The following is a 23,087-nucleotide window of genomic DNA, read 5'->3' on the forward strand; positions in this document are numbered from 1 at the left end:
CCTTTTGAAATAACCAACAAAAATGACCAGTTGGTTTATATTAAAGCCACTTTGAATCTGATTCGAAGAAATTATTGTGAATTTATTTAAGGTGTAGTCTACATGGATCGTAAAGGAAAGGAAACACATTTTATGTATAAGCAAATCGACAAGCTCACCACTAGTTTGACTACAAAACTTTTCTATCACATTATGCTGCGAGCTTGAATTTATAAATCAACAATAGAGTGAATTATGTGAATTCCTACCACGGAAAACACAGGTTGTGTTCAAACAAAACTAATTCCCGCTGATCTTTTAGCTATTGTCGTCCATACATTTTAGAAGACAAGACGTTAATTGCAGTGGTGGTCGGTACTCCAAGTTACTATGGAATTTTATTACAATCGCATTTGTTGATTATGACGTGTTTAGATGTTCAATATGCTCCAATACTCTTGAGAATTTTGAAAGAGTAATTTAGTATAGAGGGCATTCTGTATATGGTAAATACAATAAAAAAAAATACATGTACATATACACCTGCATCTAAATAATTAGGTACAAAGTTCATTTTGAGCCTACTACAGTCACAGATTTAAACTAGCATTCCCCGTGCTCTTCACGAATTTCAATTATGTTCTTTTCCCAACTTTTCAGATCGTATTGTTGGTTCCAACCGCCAAATCTATTCCCGGTTTGTTTTTTAGGGGGGGGGGGTATTTTGGGCACATAAAAATGCATGATTCAAGTAACTTGAATGAATGAATTTTTTGATATGAAACCTGAAAGAGCGGGGATAATACCACTTTAAAAGGATGTACATTTCTTGTCTTAAGTTTTCGAAAATCAGCGCAAAGATAAAGTTGGTGCAAACTTCATGGTGCATAAACTATACAATGCAATCACATGTACCTACCAAATATTCGCCTCAATTACAGATCAGATCAGTTTTTTTTTTTTTGAGGATCAAATAAATCTTGGTGGATGATCTCAAGCTTCAAGTAGAAAGCACTCAGAGAGCGCAAACCTCCGCCAAGGCTTAAAGGAGACATGCAGTGAAAATTCTGCTCATCTTGTTTTTATGCAAATTACTATGTGTTGCAACAATATATACAATATCTTAATACTTGTTTTCATTGGAAGTGACAAGAAAGTGGTAGTTTTTCAATTATTAGCAAATCCTTTCATGAATACATATAAGAGGGCGCTATTTTGCTTTTGTCACACAAGGCACTCCTTGTCAAAAGTGCATATGAACAGTACAAAATTAGTCCTTCAAAATTACCCACAAAAAAAAGTTTTGAAGAAATCTTGGCCACTACTATTGTCCAAACAAGCTGTTTAACATGGTAAACAAGTATAAAGAGGAAATTACTCCAAGAAAATGAACAAAAGTTTGATATATATTTGTACACAAAGCTATGGAGACACTCCTGTTCTGCCTTGAATGACATCACGCTTTTGCTCATGAATATGGAAATTCTCATTGCATAAAAACTAAAATGTTGAAATTTCTCACTTTAACTGCTAGAAAGGAGGTGTAAAGTCATAGTTATATGGCAAGAAAGCTGTTTTAAATGTATTTAATTCATAAATATCATATTACATGTTCCCTTTAACGATTCCCCGCCATATTGTGCCAATGTGGGACCCTTCGGTGGGGCGTGTGAAATACCCGGATGGGAAACAACTAAGGCGCGACAACCGCGAGTGTCGGGGCGCCATATATTGACATGCTTGTCAGTACACCCAAAATAAATACTCGCATAAACGGTGCAGAATCCTTAACAATGGTCCTGGATCCAGACCCAGATCCAAAATCTAATGGATTTCTACTTGTACCAAGGACCACTCCTACAATTTTCATGCAAATCCGTCAATAACCTTTTGAGTTATCTTGTTAACAGACAAACCACCAACCAACCAACACGACGAAAACATAGTCTCCGCGGCAGAGTTTTAATAAATCAGGAATTGATGCAGCACTCTGAATTCAATGTCAGGCTGTTATAAAGAGTTGCCACACATTGTTTTCTGACAAATTTGTCCCTTTTATCACCAATCACAGTACTGTTTCCGCCGTCAGGCACGTCAGTTTTTTTTATTAATTGAAAGCAGATTGTTTCTCTGCACAACCTTGGCTATAGTTACGGTTAACTCATTTTCGCTTTGTTTACTGCCAAGCCTCTCTGTAAAATAGATACAGCCAGATAATGTACTTCTTAAAAGTCATAATGGTACCATCCCATTGTCAACTCTGTTACCACCCTGCCTTTTGATGCAGAAAGCTACCTTAAGGCCTTGCCTGAATTTCTTGTATTTAAACTCATAGATGAAGGGATTGATGACTGAATTAAAATTAAACAGTAAATTCGTGAAAGCTCTGGTATAGTGGTAGCCTGTTGATCCACAGAACAAGAATTGAGCCTTCTCTGTTTTTTGGAAGCAGAGAAGAATAGCGAAATGATCCATTGTCCATAAGACAATGAGAGCTCCCAAGACAGTTTTAAGCATGCTGACCAGGTTTTGTCTTGCAATCACAAGATCATAGGCTGCTGCCCTTGCATGTTGCAGTTTCAGGGCTTTGGCTTGTCTTTTGAGAGTGACCTGCATCTTATAATAGGCTAAACTCATTAATGTTAGGGGCAGCAAATATGCAGAGAAAAATGTAAATATGCTGAGTAGAGCTGGGAATAACCGGTGAGGATATTTGATTGAGCAAATCTTATCAGGCTCATTGCTTGGTTCGATTGTGAATAGAAGAGGCAAAGATAACAGAAATGATATCACCCACACCAGGGCAATTAAAGTAACCATCCGTGCTGTTGTAAGTTTCCTCGCGTAGTGTAGAGGTTGTACTATGGCAATGTACCTCTCCAAAGTAGCCAGGCAGAGATGGTAGGCAGAAGCATAGGACAATGCCCATGCTAAATACTTTGATGCTAGAAGTCGACAGAACATGTCTCTCACGCTGTTGCTTACTGGAGCAAAAACAATAAGCTTACAGTCAGACATTAGATAATAAAAGAATACTTGCAGACACAGCAGCATATCAGCAACAGCCAAATTCACCAGCAGGTAATTCGTCATGTTGTGTAAGAATTTGACGCGAATGATGACGTAGCACACTAAGATGTTACCTAAGACACCAATAACTCCTTCTGCTGCCATGATCCGACAAGTCCACTTGTCTTCATTTGGTTCCTCATTGTGTGCATCAGTTGCATTCATGGTTAGCATTTTCGTTGATGCTCATTTATGAGCACTTCAGCACGCACAGTTATTATGAAGCTCTAAGTTAATGGATTCAACAGTCTCCCAAGAACTATTCCTTTGCAGATCTTTTCTGGCGCTCCTCCAAGGTAAACCGACATTGATCGTTTATAACATATCTTATGTTGATGTTGATTTCAATGTTCGTGCACTGAAAAAGTAATATGTAACGAACACATTTGAGTTTTCTCTTTATACAACGCTTTACTGACTCCCCGCATGCGCGCGTGGAGATTGCTCAATTCTTCCTCTGAACTAAACATTGTTTTCGCTGTTTAACGCTCAATGAAATCACCGGAGTTTCTGTTGGCGGGAATCCGTGTGCGCCGCAGCACTCTTACAGTGGCCCCTTGCACTTCTACGTCCTACCACTGCAGATAATCAAAGACTACTTTATTGGAAAAGTCACAATGGTGCCATTTCAACGTCAACTCTGTTGCTGCATTTTTTTTTCAACAGCTAAGGAGCGCTGCCTGAAGACATTGCCGGAACGTCTTGTGTTAAACCTCCGCAGAGGGACTGGGAAAAAAAATGCTGTCTAGAAGTTTAAGAAGCCAGTGTTTGTCATCAGTTTTTCATCGCTGTTTCCATGCCGCTATTGACGAAAGTTGATAGTTACTCTACAGAAAGCAGAACATCCTTTGAGCGATGTGAATTCCATGCTTGCAGTAGCATGAAGCTGATCATGTGCAATCATTGTATGCTCATTGTAGGCCACTGACGCTCAGTGGAGTACCCTGCACGGATACGCCACGGATTGGCGGTTGATTAAAGATTCAATACTAAAATGAGTTGATGGGTGTGGGATTTAATTCAATAATGCGTATGACTGGCTATCACTTTGCTTTACAGTTTTATCTTTGATAAATGGAGTAAAGAAAATGTGCCCCTTTTATCAACAATCACATTTTCCCCAGCCTTTAAGCACGTCAGTTGTTAATAAATGAAAGCGGATCGTTTCTCGGCACAACCTTTGCGAGTTAACTGTAGTACGTACGTGCTCTTCCGCTACGGTTAACACTTTTTTTTTTTTGCTTTGTTTACTGCTGAACTCTCTGCGTGAAATGGACGGAGGTTCCCTTAGCAAGATACTGTATATCATTACATGGCAACTGTAGAATTTTCTACCTTTACTGCCATTTCGGAAATATAGCCAGATAATGTATTTCTAAAAAGTAATAATGCTTTCATCTCAAAGTCAACTCTGTTACCACCATGCCATTTGAAGCAGCCGCAGAAAGCTACCTTAAGACTTTGCTTGAATGTCTCTGTGTATTTAAACTCATAGCTGGTGGGGTTAATGATTGAATTGGAATTGAACAGTAAACTACCAAGGACTCTGGTATAGTGGTAGCCCTTCGATCTACAGAAGAAGAACTGAGCCTCGCCTGTTTGATGCAAGCAGGGAAGAAGAGCTAAACAATTCAGTGTCCATAAGACAATGAGAGCTCCCAAGACAGTTTTAAGCATGCTGACAAGATTCTGTCTAGCAATCAAAATATCATAGGCTGCTGCCCTTGCATGTTGCAGGTTCAGGGCTTTGGCTTGTCTTTTGAGAGTGGCCTGCGTCTATAATAGGCCAAACTCATTAATGTTAGGGCAGCAAATATGCAACTAAAAATAAAAATATGCTGAGTAGAATTGGGAATAACCGGTGAGGATATTTGATTGAGCAAATCTTCTTCTGGCCATTGCTTGGTGCGATTGTGAAAAGAAGAGGTAACGATATCAGAAATGATATCACCCACATCAGTGCAATTAAAGTAACCATCCGTGCTGTTGTGAGTTTCCTCGCGTTGTGTAGAGGGTGTACTATCGCAATGTACCTCTCTAATGTAACCACACAGAGATTGTAGGCAGAAGCATAAGACAATTACGTTACGTTTCCCTTGACTGTTGCCGTCGTTGGGGGGACCCGGGGGCAGAAGAAGCTAAAGTCCTCCTCCATGCTGTTCTGTCAGCGGCCTGCACTAGGAGTTCTGACATATTCATGTTTGTCCATTCCTTTACGTTGTCTACCCAGCTCTTCCGTTGTCGCCCTCGCCTTCGTCCTCCCTCGACAGTGCCCTGCATGATAGTCTGGCAAAGACTGTTATGTCGCGTGACGTGGCCGAACCACTTAAGCTTCCGTCGCTTCATGGTGGCAAGAAGAGGTTCCTGGGGACCAACAAGACTCTCGGCCTTGTTCCTAACAAACTCATTGGTCTTGTGCTCCAAGTATGAGATGCGGAGCAACTTCCTAAGTCTGAATTTGTCTTTCTGACTCAGCCAGCAGTGTCCATGCCTCGCACCCATACAGTAGGGTGGAGAGTACCTGAGATTTGAAGAGCCTGTACTTGGTGGGGAAGCTGATGTTGCTCTTCCATACCCTCTCGAGTCTGGACATTGCTGCAGTGGCTATTGCAATTCGGGTACGGATTTCTGCTTTGCAGGTGCCATCCTTTGACAGGGTCGCTCCCAAGTATTTGAAGCTGGACACTTCTTTTAACGGATCAACGTTGATGGTGATGTTGTGCTGACTTCCATGCCGTACGCGTTGGCGCTTGTAACCAGTCTGTTCGTCAGGTCTTGCAGTTCGTTGTTGCTGCCCCCCATCAGGTCTATGTCGTCTGCAAAACGAAGATTGCAGACGGGCCTGCCACCGATGGAGATGGAGGTGTGATGGTCATGGAGGGTCATCTGCATGATTCTTTCCAGAAAAACATTGAAGAGAACGGGGGAGAGTAAACACCCCTGTCTGACACCAATGGTTGTCTGGAAGAATTCTCCTATTTGGTTGTTCAGAAGGACTGCACAGCTGGAGTGTTTATAGAGGGCCTGGATGACTTGTACAAGAGCTTCTCCGACATTGAAGCTTCTGAGTACATTCCAAAGGCCATCACGCCAAACTCTGTCAAAGGCCTTCTTGAAGTCGATAAAGTTGTGGAAGAGGTCGCGTTGGTGCTGAAGGTGTTTTTCAGTGATTACTCTGCAGTTGAAGATCTGTTCCACTGTACTCCGCCCTGCTCTGAAACCCGCCTGCTCTTCCGACAGTATTTCCTCAGCCTTCGTTTTCAATCGGTTAAAGATGACGCGGAGCATCACCTTGCTGGGGTGGCTGATCAGGATTATGGTCCTGTAGTTTTGGCACTGCCTGAGGTTGCCCTTCTTTGGTAGGGGTATCGCTAGCGATTGAGTCCACTCTGTTGCCATTTCTTCTGATTCCAGATCATCTGGTAGAGAGCTGTTAGGGCCTTTACTGTTTCTTCACCTCCGCTTCTCAGCAGTTCGGAGGGTACGTTGTCCACTCCGGGTGACTTGCCCGCTTTCAGGGCCCGTACTGCTGCTTCTACCTCCTCCTTCATCACTGGTGGACTGTCTTCGCTTTCTGCGGGAGTCTGGTTGGCTTGCAGTATAGAGGCGTCTGGGTGGGATTCGTAGTTGTAAAGGCCACTGCAGTACTCTTTCCACCTCTTTAAGACTTCGTCGCTATCTGTCAGTAAATTGCCATCTTTATCATCGATGACAGCTGCTCTCGGCTGGCTAGTCTTGGTCAGGGCTTTGAGAGTGTTGTATGCCTGTTTACTGTTCCCTGCTTTCATTCCTTTCTCAATGGCGTCGCACTGCTCCTCGATCCATTCCTCTTTGGCTGCTCTCATCTTCTTCCTGACCTCTCTATGTACTTGCTTATGTTGCGCTCTTGCTTCCTCACTTATATGCTTCTCTCCCTTCAGCGCTCTTCTTTTGTCGCATAGGTCCAAGACCTCGTTTGTGACCCATGGCTGGATTTTCTGGCGCTTCCTCCCCAGCACCTTTTCGGCTGTTGTAAGTAGCACTTCTTTGATGTCATTGGCGAGGGTGTCTACTTCGGTGTCTAGCAGGTTGAGGGCTGCGAATTTTCCCTCCCACCTGGGCCTGGAACACCTCAGCTATTTCTGGGTCCTTGAGCTTCTCCAGGTCAAAGCGGATACGGGGGCTCTTGGGGTGGCGCTTGACTTTTAGCTTCAGCTTGAAGGTCGCCAGCACAAGGTCATGGTCGCTGCCGATGTCAGCGCCGTGGAAAGTTCTCATTTTCGCCTTGTTAACGCTAGATTTAAAGCGTTGTTGAACCAGTATGAAGTCGATTTGGTTGTGTGTTTGTCCGTTTGGTGAGTGCCAGGTAGCGGTTCTAGACAGCTTGTGAGGGTGGAGAGTGTTGGCCAAGGTGAGGCGGTGACTGTTGGCAAACTCTAGCAACCTGAGGCCTCTGTCGTTAGTTTCCCCAATGCCAAATCGCCCAACTGTCCCTGCCCAGTTCTCGTTGCATGTGGTCCTACTTTGGCGTTCCAGTCTCCTTGTACTATGAGTTTGTCTTATTTTGGGACTTTTGCTATGATGGCATCCAGCTGCTCATAGAACTCCTCAACTTTCTCGTCATCGTAGTCTGAGGTTGGGGCGTACACTTGGATGATGGTCATGTTGTGTGGCCTTGCTGAGATACGGATGGAGATGAGTCTGTTGGAAACGGGAGTACAACTGATGACACTACCGGAGATTTCCTTCCTTACGATGAATGCCACCCCATGTTGGTGCTAATTCCTTTCCTCTCCCGAGAACCATATCTTGTGTCCCTCTTCTGTAGCGGTTTCACCAAAGCCAGTCCATCTGACCTCGCAGAGCCCTATGATGTCCCAGCGATAGCGGTTTAGCTCATGGGTCAGCTCATGGATTTCCCACAGGCATGTAGGGTGCGAACGTTCCACGTTCCGATAGTTGTCCCTTTTGTTGGCAACTTAATGGGTTTTGTCACTCCAGTATCCCACTTATAACGCCCATCCTGGAGTGATTCAGTGGGACGCGCGGTCGTTGTTGATCCGGGCCTCGACCGATCCGGCATGGTGATTCTTAGCTTCTTCTTCATCATGTCCTTTCAGTGGGCTTGAGACAGCTCAGCGGCGCCCATCTCCTCTCCGAGCTCCTGACCGCCAGCCGGATACCACAAATTACGGTGTGGATCGCCCTCGGTCCGTACACTTGGCCGTTGAGTCCATCTAGAGACCCTTCCGTTCTGGCCGTTGGCTGTTCCGCAGCTCTTCCGCCCAGTGGTGCAGTGTAACAACCACCCCCCTCACGTGGTTTAGCCCGCCTGCTGAAGCGGTTTGCCAGGGTGTGGCGCTTGGAGCCATCACGTAGGAGATTTAAGAGCTGGATGAGGACCAGTGACGCCCTTCCATCCTATATAGTAGGATGCAGCAACCAGACGCCAAAGGTACTACCTCTATCCAAGCTCTCTACACCCCTATCCTAAGGACAATGCCCATCCTAAAAAAAATGGATGCTAGAAGTCTGCCGAACAAGTCTCTCACGCCGTTGCTGTATACTGGAGCAAAGGCATTCAGCTTATAAAGTGTGATGTTAGATAATACAAGAATACTTGCAGACACAGCAGCATATCAGCAACAGCCAAATTCACCAGCAGGTAGTTCGTCATGATGTGTAAGAACTTGACGCGTAGGATGACGTATAGCACACTAAGAGGTTCCATAACACATCAATAACTCCCTCTGCTGCCATGATCTGACACACCCACTTCTCTCCAATTTGTTTCTCATTGTGTTCGTCAGTTGCATTCATGGTTAACGTTTGTGTGGATGCTACTTACGCACAGTTATTTTGATGCTCTATTAATGGATTCAACAGTCTTTCAAGAAGTATCGCTGTAGAACTTTTCTTGCGCTCCTCCAAGGTATAGCGGCATATATGTTCTTACACTTAACTTCAAAATGCAAGGCTAACCCCTTACTTTTGCTAAATTTTGCCCAATTTTGATAGAAATACAAAGCTAACCCCATACTTTTGTTAATTTTCAAAAAAGACAAATTTTGCCCAATTTTGATAAACGTGCAGGGCTAACCCGTTACTTTCGCTAATTTTCAAAAAAAAGTCAAATTATGCCCAATTTTTACAAAAATGTAAGGCTAACCCCTTACTTTTGCTAATTTCCGAAAAAAGGAAAATTTTGACCAATTTTGATAAAAATGCAAGGCTTACCCCTTACTTTTGTTAATTTTTGAAAAAAATCAAATTATACCCAATTTTGATAAAAATGCAAGGCTTACCCCTTACTTTTGTTAATTTTCGAAAAAAGTCAAATTTTCCCCAATTTTGATAAAAATGCAAGGCTTACCCCTTACTTTTGTTAATTTTCGAAAAAAGTCAAATTTTGCCCAATTTTGATAGAAATGCAAGGCTAATCCCTTACTTTAATTAATTTTTGAAAAAAATCTAATTATACCCAATTTTGATAAAAATGCAAGGCTAACCCCTTACTTTCGTTTCGTTTAGAAAAAGGAAATGTTTGCCCAATTTGATGAAAATGTAAGGCTAACCCCTTTCTTTTGTTAATTTTCAAAAAAGTCAAATTGTGCCCAATTTTGATGGAAATGCAAGGTTAACCCCTTACTTTTGTTAATTTTTGAAGGAAAGTCAAATTTTGCACCATTTTGTTAAAAATGCAAGGCTAACCCCTAACTTTTGATAATTTTGGCAAAAAGTCAAATTATGCTAAATTTTGATTAAAATGCAAGGCTATAATCCCTTACCTTTCCTCATTTTCGAAAAAAGTCAAGTCATGCCAAATTTAAAAAAAAATGCAAGGCTAACCTGTTACTTTTGATAATTTTGGGAAAAAAGACAAATTTTGCTCAATTTTGATAAAAATGCAAGGCTTACCCCTTACTTTTGTTGATTTTCCAAAAAAGATCAAATTAGGCCAAATTTTGATAAAAATGCAAGGCTAAATGTAATGTTAAATTTTAGCGAGATTTTATTTGAATGCAAAGTGTTTATCTTGAGATTCCGTCGTTACAAAACCTTTGCACAAAAGTCGGCACGCGGTGAGCAGTGTTCATATAGCGCGCCCTCTTTTGGAAGAAATTGATGACGATTTAGTAAATACGAAGCGTCCTTACACTGCAATTTCCTTATATTTTTGTCATTCTTTCACGGTTCCTGTCAAAATTCGAGTTTCTCTTAGAGATATGTCAAATATCTAATATTGGACGAGATTTCAGTTGAATACAAAGCGTTATCTTGTGATTTCGTCGTCACAAAACCTTTGTTTACATCTCGAATGGAAAGTTCGGCACGCGGTAAGCAGTGTTTATATAGCGTGCACTCTTTTTGAAGAACACGATGACGATTTGAATACGAAGTGTTCTAGTGTTCTTACACTTAACTTCAAAATGCAAGGCTAACCCCTTACTTTTGCTAATTTCACTAAAAAGTAAAATAATGCCAAATTTTGATAAAAATGCAAGGCTTACATCTTACTTTTGTTAATTTTTCAAAAAAAGGACAAATTTTGCCAAATTTTGATGAACATGCAAGGCTAACCCCTACTTTTGTTAATTTTAGAAAAAAAGTCAAATTATACCTAATTTTGATAAAAATGCAAGGCTAACCCCTTACTTTTGCTAATTTTATCAAAAAGTACAATTATGCGCAATTCTGATAAAAAATGCAAGGCTAACCCCTTACTTTTGATAACTTTGGGGGGAAAAAGGCAAGTTATGCCAAATTTCGATAAAATGCAAGGCTAACCCCTACTTTTGTTAATTTTTAAAAAAAATCCAATTATGCCAAATTTTGATAAAAATGCAAGGCTAACCTCTTACTTTTTCTAATTTAAAAAAAAAGTCAAATTATGCCAAATTTTGATAAAAAGGCAAGGCTAACCTTTTACTTTTTCTAATTTTCAAAAACAAGTCCAATTATGCAAAATTTTGATAGAATTGCAAGGCAAACCTCTTACTTTTTCTAATTTTCAAAAAAAAGGGTCAAATTATGCCAAATGTTGATAAAAATGCAAGGCTAACCTCTTACTTTTGATAAGTTTGGAAAAAAAGTCAAATTATATACCAAATTTTGATAAAAAATTTAAAGCAAGGCTAAAATGTAATTTTAAACATTTACTTTTGCACGAGATTACATTTGAATGCAAAGCGTATATCTTGAGATTCCGTTGTTAGGCCAAACAAAAAAAATATTCGGTCTCTGGTCAGACTAAAGTTCCGGAATTGACGCGGCCACGCGGCTTTTTTTTTGGGGGGGGGGGCTTTGTTTTTTTCCTTCAAGCTTGAATTGTACATACAAGGTGGGTACTATTTTGATTTTTTGGTGTCCTCGTGTACATTGGTGTCCTCCATAATTTGCCTTGGTGCTTTCGATCATTTGCCTTGGTGCAATTTCCCATTTCTTGGTGCTCTGTGGAAAAAAAATTGAGGAGGTGCGGAAATAGAGGGCGCTGTTGGAGCTACCGCGGAACATTTTGGGAAAAAAAAAGATCGACGCGCATGGTTAAAACCTTTGTTTACATCTCGAATGGACACTGAAATCGGCGCACGGTGAGCAGTGTTCATACAGCGCGCTCTCTTTTTAAGAAATTGATGCCGATTTTAATACGAAGCGTCCTTACACTGTAACTTCCTTATATTTTTGTCATTTTTTTCACGGCTCCTGTACACAAATTTGAGATTCTTGAGTAGATGTATCAAATATCTAATATAGGACGAGATTTTTAGTTGAATGCAAAGTGTTTATCTTGAGATTTCGTCGTCACAAAACCTTTGTTTACATCTCGAATGGAAATTCGGCACGCGGTGGGCAGTGTTTTTATAGCGCGCCCTCTTTTGGAAGAAATTGATGACGATTTAAATACGAAGTGTACAATGTATAGTCCTAACACTTCCAATTCCTTATATTAAATGTCATTCTTTCACGGTTCCTGTCAATATTCGAGATTCGTGTGCATGTGTCAAACATCTAATATTGGACGAGATTTCATTTGAAATGCAAAGTGTTTATCCTGATCTTAGATACCCCTCACATTTTTATTTCCAAAAAAAATAAAAAATTCAAATTTTCCCCAATTTTGATAAAAATGCTAGGCAAAACCCTTAAATTTGTTGATTCTTGAAAAGTTTAATTTTGCCCGATTTTGATTATAAAAACCCAAGGCTAACCCCTTATATTTCTTAATTTTTGAAAAATATAGTCAAATTTGGCCCTATTTAAATTAAAAAAAAAAACCCAACGTTAACCCCTTTTCCCCACAGGTTTAACACCTGAACAGTTACAAAACATCTGAACATCCTAGACCATATGGAATGAAATATCACTTATAATCACAAACATTTCACAATCAAACTTTCTTTCATTCAAAGAGCTTTATTTACAATTTATACATCTTTGTAGCACACTCTGAATTCAAAATTAGAAATACATGAACATGAAAAAACAGATTGTTCATATAAAGTTTAAATTAAGGCTCAAATTCTTCCTGCTCTGAAAATTTTGTTCTGTATTTAAACAAATATTGACAAAAAAAATAATGACAAAAACAAAAAGCTGCAAAAACCAATGAACCGTTTGAAATTAGCACTATTAAATTTGTTCTTCATGGGCCACCATAACCCAGCGTCAGCTGACAAGTAATGATCACATAAAATTAATTACATATCAACGGACGCATGTAAACTGTTGCATGTGTAATTTTCCAATGAAAATACAATATACAAGTATACTATATAAAAATATTTTTTTTATTTACAAAGTTTGGAATTAAATGCTGTTTCTACATGTAATTAGTGAAAATGTTTTCTTTTTTCAAAGATGATTCACAAAATGTACTTGAATTTATTTAGTTCAGTATTAGCTTCCAGAAATACTACCCCATTTATCAAAGTCTTATTTATCAGTCTTATAAAACCAATAATTTGTTCAAGTGGCACTCAAAGGATAGTTGCACGGTTTGGATAGTGACACGGACCAAGTCAACCAGAGCAAGTTAACACAAACCAATTTAACCAGAGCAAGTTAACACAGACCAATTTAACCAGAGCAACTTAACACGGACCGATTTAACCAGAGCGAGTGAACACGGACCAAGTTAACCAGAGCAAGTTAACACAGACCTATTTAACCAGAGCAAGTTATAACACTGACCGAGTCAACCAGATCAATTAAGTTCAGACCAAGTTAACCGAATCAAGTTAACACGGACCAAGTTAATAACCTGACCAAGGTAACACGGACCAAGTTAACCAGAGCAAGTTAACACAGACCTATTTAACCAGAGCAAGTTAACACAGACCGAGTCAACCAGATCAATTAAGTTAACTCAGACCAAGTTAACTGAATCAGGTTAACACGGACCAAGCTAATAACCTGACCAAGGTAACACGGACCAAGTTAACCAAACCAATTGAAGTTAACACCGACCAAGTTTAACCAAACCAAGTTAACTTGGACCAAGTTAAAACAGACCAAGGTAACACGGAGCAAGGTAACACGGACCAAGGTAACACGGACCAAGGTAACACGGACCAAGGTAACACTTACCATGGTAACACGGACCAAGGTAACACTGACCGTGGTAACACGGACCATGGTAACACGGACCATGGTAACACGGACCATGGTAACACGGACCATGGTAACACGGACCATGGTAACACGGACCAAGGTAACACTGACCATGGTAACACTGACCATGGTAACACGGACCATGGTAACACCGACCAAGGTCACACTGACCATGGTAACACGGACCAAGGTAACAAGGACCAAGCTAGCCGTACCAACCAGATCACGTTAACTGGACCAAGTTAACACAATAGTCTGTCCAGAAACATGCCCAGATTGATCTAGAGTCATGGCAGTGACGCCTGGGTTAGGTCGGGAAAGTGTTCGGAGGAGCACTCTGCGATCGGCTGATTCCCGGAATCTCGTGTTGATACCACGCCTCAAATTCCTCCACCGACATCAGGACAACTCGCTCACGGACAAACTGAACAAAAAAAGAGAGAAACAATATTGGAATATTGTCTTCTACATTTCAACAAATACGGAAATATATCTTCTAACAGCAAAAAAATCAAGCTTAGATCAAATTCTCTCTCCGTTGTTGAATGCCTGCAACTGTCAAATTTTTCGACTCTTGTCCTTCCTGTTTCAAACACCAAGTTGTATTTCATGTACTTTAAATAAAATCTTAGAGATAATTTGGTTTGGTTCGCCAGCTTACCTCGACGGCAGCGCTGACCTCGGGAAGGCACAGCTCCCACGGCTTCAGCCCCGTCAAGACGTTCAGGAACTTCTGCGGGGTTATCTTACGGCTCTCAATGATGCCCATACCCTGTAGCTTGTCCAGCAACGCAGCGCAGGCCATGTCACTGAAGACGTAGCTGGGGAGACGCGACGTCAACTCCTGGAACCTGAAAGATTGCCCAACATCAGTATAAAGTCTATTAACGATACCCTGGTCATGTGTGGATTGGGTTTTCATACCCTACATGAATCTGTGGGTTTTCTCCAGATTATTTTTTTCTGGGTTTTCCTTGTCAAAAGCAGTAATCTCTTCTCCAACCTCGTCCCCAGTGCTTACTATATTTCCAACATCGTTTCCAATAGTAAGCCCTGGATAGGAAACTTTCTTCCTGTATCCTGATTCGATACCGCAATTGGCTAGAAATGAATTTATATCATGTACTTGGTGCTGTTATTCACAACGTGCAGAACGTGTTTTCGCGATCATTTGTCAACGCCTTCTCAAAAATATTCCTTTCCTTTCCAATTTGTTCAAATTAATATCAAATTTGATACTGCATGTTGTCTCGATCAGATCGTAACAGTTTAATTAAAATAAAATCTTGTTTTCGTAACTCACGCCATGCTCACACTGCGACGAATTGATTCTGTTTTTACCACCGACACCCCATACAAAAACAAACGCAAATGTAACGCACAGGCAGGCACCAGACTATTCGTCATTTGCATATGTGTTCAAAAATCTTGCACATGCAAATGATCCAATACAAGGGTGAGAGAGCAGGTAGTGGTGGGCGCGTACTGCTCGACACCCTGGGGACGAGGTTATCTCTTTTCATAATCAGAGATGCCACCAATATATCAATAAAAAGCCTGAAACACTACTAAAAAACCTGAAACTACCCTTACCCCCTTTCAAAAATGTGTTTTCTGGATGTTTCAGACCAAATCCAGCACTTTTAATTTGTCACACTTTTTGGAAAAAAAACCTGAATTCAGGTTAAAACCTGAAAAGTGGCATCTCTGCATAATCTTCTCTCTACAGGTTTCTTCAGGCTTGCTTCGCTCGTACCCCCCCCCCCCCCCCCCCCTGCAAACAGGACGCTGGGATACTCTAATGAATTCACGCTCTGATTGGTTGGATTTTGTGCGACCAGTGACCTGCGCGTCAACAAGGTCATGACTCTGCAAGGTTGAAATGGCCGTTAAGACTGATTCATTACTCTTTTATTCCAGTTTAGAGATGTTTTTTCTCGTTGAAAAGCGTAATAATGTAGGAAATTCTGCAAAACTTATCTGTGTTGTAAATTTACAATTCCCGTCACTCGCTCAGGCTCGGTTTCGAATCACGAACGGTCAGATCGCATTTTGCGATTCTCAAAATTTTGTCCTCATGGTCCGCAATGAAACAGAAATCACATCCGGTATGGAATGTGCGCAATTCTATGGAAAGATTGGGGATAGCATTTGCGCACATTGTCTAACTGCGGTCTTGAACAGCTGCAGCCAGATGCTTTATACATAGGTCATAGGCCACTTCCTTCACAAGATTCTGTGAAGCTCATCAGAGTATCCCAGCATCCTGTTTGCGAACTACAGTGCCTAGGGCGCTTTTGAGGAATCCTTGGTTTATTAGAAAGAAATTAAAAAGTAACAACAATGAAAGAACAAAAACTCCTTCTGACCATTTGCTTTCTTCTTCGACTCGTTTCTTCCTCATCTTCTCTTCAGCGGACTCCTCGTTATCCCTGGCCGCATCCTTCATGCGCTCCAGCTGGGCGCTGATGTGAAGATTGGTCTGAATGGCTCGGAATTTCTCCTCGCTTCTCCACAGCTTCTTCCTGCAAATCAAGAGCAGATTTTGTGCACATTAAACACCCACTCTATAAAGACATTTTCCTTAATAATGGTACACTGGATTTCTTAATCCTCTAAATATCCACCAATGCCATTATTTTTTATACAGTAAACTCCGGCTAAACCGACATCGTACAACTCGTCAAATCGCTCAAGTCGGACGTCTGACTAAAGTCCCGATTGTCCGTAATGCATTTCCATTGAATTTTTTATTTCTAAGTCGGCTTTTATAAGTCGCCATTTCGCTCAAGTCGTAGTGTAACTGTCGGTCCCCTTTCCATAAAGAGCATTACAAAATCCTTTGCGTAAGTCGGCATTCAACAAATCACGCATTGCAAGGCATCGACTTCCTGTACTGCGGTTTCCAAAGTGTTGGTTTTATCGGTGTCGAAAAAGGGTGTCATACTGCATACATCGCATATGCATCGTGAGCATATCAATACCAGTACGCCCTCTAGGCTGTACGCATGCGCTCTGTGCATTTTGGGGGTCGTCTTATTGATTGACTGCTGCTGCAGTCAATGTGTGCGTGGTATATACCGGACCACGCATGCATTTAATTTGTTACTGTGCACGTACATATGCGTGGTCTCCACTATCAATACCCCAAACGTGATGATACAATTCGAGGATTCATTTGCTGGATTCAACTCAAGTATTAAGGAGATAATCCAGGGTAAATCGAAGCCAATTAGTGCAATGAATGGTACAACTATAGAAGTGCAAATGACCATTCATGTAAGTCGGCAAAATGACGACTTACAGCAGATATCGGCATTCGCGTAAGTCATCACAAATTCTCGGGTCCCGAGAGTGCCGGTTTAGCCGGAGTTTACTGTACTTAAATTTCATGGGGCATTGTGAATAGTAATGGTGGCGTAATTAATCCTATGCAAAATCTTCAAACCCCATGGATGATTTTGGAAGATGCAGGAGGATAAGCGTTCACTTTCTGTCGGGGCCACAGAAAAGAAAAGTACATCATGAAACATCTATGCACTCAATGCATTACTGAACCCGCACAATGGTGAAATTTCTACAACCTTATAAAGGCCGATACTTGAATGCTACATTTGCTGCGCTTCGGTTCGGTCCGCTTAACATGGAGACACTGTTGCACCCCAACTATTGTAATGGCTCCAACGATAGTTCTGACCGCCCCAAACAGGATGTAACAGCAAAGCTGTATTCCACATACAAACTTTAGTGACCAAGATCCATACCAACGTTTGAATATTTTTAATAATAAAAATAATAATAATATCGGAGTCTTATATAGCGCACGTATCTACCAACAATTAAGTACTCAAGGTGCTGGAAATTATGTCTATTTTTAAAGAAAGGTAAATAAAGTCTATGAGAAATATGAGACCCATTATGTAGCACCTTATAAGGGTTTACAAGGTGCTGCGGCGCTTATTGCAGCCACTGCCAGAAACACCGGGGCAAACCCCTTCTCTTAGCGATAAGTGTTACTGGGTTCTTTAACGTGCATTACACAACACACGGGACCTACGGCTTTACGTCCCATCCGAAGGACGAAGCAATAATGGTAAAGTGCCTTGCTCAAGAGTACAAGCACCATGTTCCCACGGTCAGGATTCGAACCCATGTACCACGGCACACAAGTCGAACACCGGAACCATTGGACCACAGCACCCAACCAATAATATTTTTCACCAATAATTGTCATGTACATGTTTTACACCTCCCATTTTCCAGTACAGAAACTGCAAATACAATTTGACAACGCAAAATAAAATCACTACCAGCCTTACTTTTCAAGAACTTCCAACTTGTCGTGGAGTATGAGGGCCTTATCCTCTGTGACGTCGGCAAAGCGACTACGGAGCTCTGAGGGCAGGTGGGCGTGCTTGCGACTCGGGAAGATTGGTTTAAACTCGCTCTTAGGTGGCGCACTGTTAAAAAGAAAGATCGTAAGTATAAATGATAGGAATGATATCAATCAGAAGGATTTTGACTTTTCAATTGTGAAATCTGTTTTTCCAATTCCTCGACATAATTTTATAAGAACTGTACACTCCTGCTGTCTGCAACCTGTGAAAACAAGACAAGGCTGGCCTAGTAAAAAGCTAAAGAATCTGTTCAATTGATTCAAAATGGCTATCACCAGCAGTCTATTCCTGCTAATTGGTCTACACAATGGTGATATATGCATCGGAAACAGGTACCGGAGTACCCTAGCTACCGCTGATGTCAGGAACCGGTTCTAGATTATGGGATCGGGTACCCGTAACCAACTTGACAAATTACCTAGTACCTTCAAAGACAATGAAAAAGAAAGGTTTTGAATGCCACTCGTAGGGAATTTTCAAAATGAAAACGAGCCTACAAGGAAAGCCAAAACCGATTTCACGTTCATGCGTGTTTTAAAGGGTATGTACATCATTGGCTTTCGCTGTAATTTTTTGAATGGACTATTTGAGAGGTTAGTATAATATGATCAAATATTGTTACACTGACATGTTTGAAGTTTTGTGTTCGAAAATGCTGGAAAAACCAAGAAAAACAAAAATGTTCCCTGACTCAATTAAAGTTAAAATGAATCAATTTATAGATGCCGAAAAATTGTGAGGTAAGGGAACCAGTCTAGCTGGCCTGCACTCGTTCATGAACATGTAACCAATAGCAAACACAATTTGGACTGAAACAAATGGTAAATTTGGAGCAGTTGACAAAAATAGTTAGGTTTTTCCAACGGTGGTCGGCCGACCACCGTTGGAAATGAATACAAACATACCATTTTCTTGAAAATGACTTCACACCAGGTGCCATAATTTTACAGGATGCTTGAGACTATTCTACCTCCATGCATTTACCAACATCCTAGTTAGGTATTTCGTAAAAACTTGGTAGTTTTATTTTTTCGATGTTTGCATATGTTGTATTTTCCCTTTAACTCAAGGCAAATGACTCTCGTGAAAGTTGCAGTTTACACCTTATCAAGACAACTTTCCGGATTTGAATTTTTGGTTGGGTTTCTTTTAGGGCTACATGTACTACCCGTGAATGCACACCACTAGTACACAATGGGCCGGATTTAGCTTATTCATGGTGTTTCGGGGCAATACCAGGCTTTCTTCATCGGCCTACAACCAGTCGGTTGGCCTGTCGGTCGGTCGGTTGATCGGTCGGTTGGCCGGTCAGTCAGTCGGTGACAAAGAAGCACAGACGACACTAGGCTGGCCCTCGGGGACCAGCACAAATCACAATCTTAACTATTAAGACACGATATTACCTCATTGTGCGTAGTTTCCTGTTGGTTGTGGCCACCCAGGTGTGTATCTGTCTCTCGCGGGGTTTGCCCACTTTCTGATCTCTCTCTTCAAGATGCTTTTGCTGCAATCAAAAATATGACGATGCACTCATTGAAATGTGTACAGAATATCACTCAATAATAGCTTTAAGCAGATTTATCTAAACAAAAACAAATATGGACATTTTCTACATTTTATCACGAGAAACAATCTTATAGGTCTCGTTCAAAATGACGTCATTTATTTCCAACAGACCATCCACGTGCATTGGCATTTTGAGCATCAACTTGCATAACGCGCATCGGCTGCGTTGTATTTCGAACACATTTCGAGCAACAAGCGCGCGTGTTTAGAACATCTTCAACACTGCGCTATGCGTGCTTGATTGCGTAAAATACGCAGTTGCAGTTCTCCTACAGAGATGGCCATCATTGAGCGAGCCCTATTGAACACGAGACCTGAGAACCCAGAAAAAAACAAACCAGACAACTGAATACTTACCGACAGCGTTGGTCCTTTAGTGACAGTTCTCTGACTGGATGAGGTAGCGCTACCACTGCGCTCACTGACGATGGAAGGAGACCTGAAATATACAATCAGTACACAATGTTATAGTACGATTATGGACAACAACTTAAAGGGAAAATACAACATTTGCAAACATCAAAATATAAAACTACCAAATCATTTTGAAATACCTTGCTGGACTGTTAGTGAATGACAGTGTATTGCATCCTGTAAAATCATGGCACCTGGTATACTGTCATTTTCAAGAAAAGTGGTATTTTTGTATCAATTTCCAACGCTGGTCGGTCGACCAGCGTTGGAAAAAAAACTGGCTTTTTTTCAAATACTGGCCCCAATTGACCATCGCACTTGTTTGCAATCGATTACACACCTATGAACGGGTACAAGCCAGCTAGACTGGTTCCCTGACCTTACAATTCCCCAATGTATGTAAACTGCTCTGTTTCTTCTCATATGGAGTCAGGGAACCAGACTATAGGAAAATGATTGTTTTTCTTGGTTTTTATAGCATTTTCGAACCAAAAACCTCAAAAAAGTCAGTGTAACTATATTTGCTAAATATTTCCAACCCCCCAATTCCAACCATTTCTGAAAATTACAGCAAAAGCAAATGATGTATATTCCCTTTAAGGAATACTATTTTAGAATGGATTTGGAAAAATTGTCATGGTTCCCCTAATGCATGCTGTCCCTGGCAAGCACATTCAAAAAGCCATTGTGGTTGTGCAGGCCTACATTAGCTGATTTTGTTTTTACTGCATAGCTTTGTCAATTTTGAAACATTCTTGGTAAGACTGAAATCGGATCATCTGAGCAGGAGATTTTGTCATATGATGTTATTTTCAAATAACATGGCTGTTATTGTGGAACTATAGGATTTTGTGAAATCATGGCTCACACATGCGCTATTCAATTAAAATTGCAGCGACTGTAAAAAATCACTTTCAAATCTTTAATTTCTATTTGCGAACTAAAGGCCAAAGTAGATAATTTGATTGAACAAGTTTGAGCTTCCAATAGAGGGCTAGACATGCCTCTGTGGCCTTGACATTTGGACATAGCCATTAACAGTTTTTGAAAACTTTGCTTCATCTTCGGCTTGGCTTGCTACTTCTGAATCACTGAGAGGCAAACTAAACACAAATAATGCAACTTTTGGCTTCATATTAACCCTTTCTTTACCATGGGCGACTTTAGTCGACCAGGAAACCACACACAGAACACCCTCAACACAGATATATTCACTACCTTTCAGAAAGGCGGCATGTTGATGTGTTTGGCCGTCCATACAACAACCATACACCAGCTGAAAGAGTGTTTTCGGATCGTTCTAATGGTGTAGTTTATTCATAGTGTTGCCATTACAAAAAAATGAGAAAAGTGCTTCAGAAGTATCCACGCACAAATTGAGGTATGGAGTGCCATTTGGTCATGTGGTGAAATGGCTTGCAGTTTGATAAATGGAACCAGATGAACAAACAGGCATAACTTTCTTATATTCACACATATGGACTTCATTTTTACATCACATACAAGAGTAAGGTTCAAGGAACAAACTTTACACACAACACCTATGATTTAAATCACTCCTTGGCAGTGAAAATCTGGGTTGAAAAATGCAAGTTTTGGACTTGTGGTCATCTTGTTCACGCTCTAGTGATTTCCGCATGACTGAGCAAACAATTTGGTCATGGGGAGAGCCAGGTCAATAAACAATGTGGTATTGAAAGGGTTAACCGACTGAATGTTCCTGAAGCATAACAGGCACCAAAATGCAGCTGGAGTTGGAGAAGTTAATTGGGGGGCCTTAAATTTCCTTTAGCCGATGAAGCCAAAGCAAGTTGTTCCGAAAATGCTCAACGACTCTAGCTCATACCTGTCTTGTCTGGGTCCCCGTCTCGATGCTGCATCATCGTTATCTTCATTCTTGCCGACCATTGAGGCACTCTCGTTGATGTCGTCCAGCATCTTCCATGTGCTCGTAGCTACACACACAAAAGAGGCATCACATTAAACTCTGCTGATTGAGTAAATCAACAGGGTGGCCCCAAAAAAAGTTTACACCTTTTCACGCACAGATTTCTCAAAAATTGGAGAGACATGTTGAAATTATTACAAGATCTTGGTGGTATATGGTGAAAATGGAGTTGACAATAAAGCCTAAATTAAGAAATTGCGGCCATTTACAGAAAATTTTTCAAAAACCAGTTTGTCCACATGCTGGATTTAACTTAGGCCCAAAAAAACCAATAAGTCGGTCTCTGGTCAGCGTGCGCGTCGATTTTAATCATGCGCGTCAATCTTTTTTTTTTCAAAAATGTTCCGCGGTAGCTCCAACAGCGCCCTCTATTGCCACACCTCCTCAATTTTTTTTTACCAAAGAGCACCAAGGAATGGGAAATTGCACCAAGGCAAATGATCGAGAGCACCAAGGCAAATTATGGAGGACACCAATGTACGTGAGGACACCAAATAGCAAAATAGTACCCCACCTTGTCTGTACAATCCAAGCTTGAAGAAAAAAAAAAAGCCAAAAAAAAAGGAAAAAAAAGGCCGCGTCCCCGCGTCAATTCCGGAACTTTGGTCTAACCAGAGACTGAATATTTTTTTTTTTTGGCCTTGGGGTTAATTTTTTTTTTTCAAATACCCAACATACTTTTGCCGAGCTCTCTCAAGTTTTCTCGTTTCCCTGTCCCGTCCTCGTCTCTCCTGGGCGTGCTGTCAGCGCTGCTCTGATTGGCTGACTGGCTGATGGCCGAGGCGGCCTTGGCCTGCCCAAGGGCCATGGTGCTGGATCCCCGGCGAGGTTGGCGGACATAGGACATGGAGGTGGTCAGGTTGGGGCCGTAGAGGGAGGTCTTGTTGGTATTAACACGAGATTTCTGAAAATTTGCAGGGAGAATTTTAGAGAAGTTTTTTAGTCAGTCATCACAGAGATAAGAACAAACCCACACAGGCTTTCACTACATGACTCTCGAGGACAAGACACGATGTTTCCGTTTGTACCCTGTAATTTAACACACTCCCATAGACTATATAAGTACATAACCGTACAACTGAGGACCGCTTTCAACAAAAGATGAACGCTCGAGGACAACAAAG

General features: G+C 41.1%; 3 protein-coding genes across 3 annotated transcripts in view; all 3 read right to left on the reverse strand.

Moving 5' to 3' along the window:
• Positions 1–2,211: 2,211 nt before the first annotated feature.
• LOC119725049 (neuromedin-U receptor 2-like) lies at positions 2,212–3,213 on the reverse strand. Its single transcript, XM_038196414.1, has one exon. It carries the CDS (start codon positions 3,211–3,213, stop codon positions 2,212–2,214), a length of 1,002 nt encoding a protein of 333 aa, XP_038052342.1.
• Positions 3,214–5,133: 1,920 nt separating this feature from the next.
• Positions 5,134–5,550, reverse strand: LOC119725050. Its single transcript, XM_038196415.1, has one exon. It carries the CDS (start codon positions 5,548–5,550, stop codon positions 5,134–5,136), a length of 417 nt encoding a protein of 138 aa, XP_038052343.1.
• Positions 5,551–12,421: 6,871 nt separating this feature from the next.
• Positions 12,422–23,087, reverse strand: part of LOC119724444 (coiled-coil domain-containing protein 60-like) — a 30,212-nt gene continuing 19,546 nt past the window's right edge. Inside the window, exons 11-18 of the mRNA XM_038195505.1 lie at positions 22,642–22,867; positions 21,862–21,970; positions 19,959–20,040; positions 19,439–19,539; positions 17,958–18,098; positions 16,008–16,163; positions 14,300–14,489; positions 12,422–14,062 (exon numbers count right to left, since the gene is read on the reverse strand). Coding sequence (XP_038051433.1) covers positions 13,946–14,062; positions 14,300–14,489; positions 16,008–16,163; positions 17,958–18,098; positions 19,439–19,539; positions 19,959–20,040; positions 21,862–21,970; positions 22,642–22,867 — 1,122 coding nt within the window. The 3' untranslated portion in view covers positions 12,422–13,945. The remainder of the gene's footprint in view (positions 14,063–14,299; positions 14,490–16,007; positions 16,164–17,957; positions 18,099–19,438; positions 19,540–19,958; positions 20,041–21,861; positions 21,971–22,641; positions 22,868–23,087) is intronic.

This window comes from Patiria miniata, unplaced genomic scaffold (genome assembly GCF_015706575.1).
Source record: "Patiria miniata isolate m_02_andy unplaced genomic scaffold, ASM1570657v1 HiC_scaffold_18, whole genome shotgun sequence".
NCBI lineage: Eukaryota > Metazoa > Echinodermata > Asteroidea > Valvatida > Asterinidae > Patiria > Patiria miniata.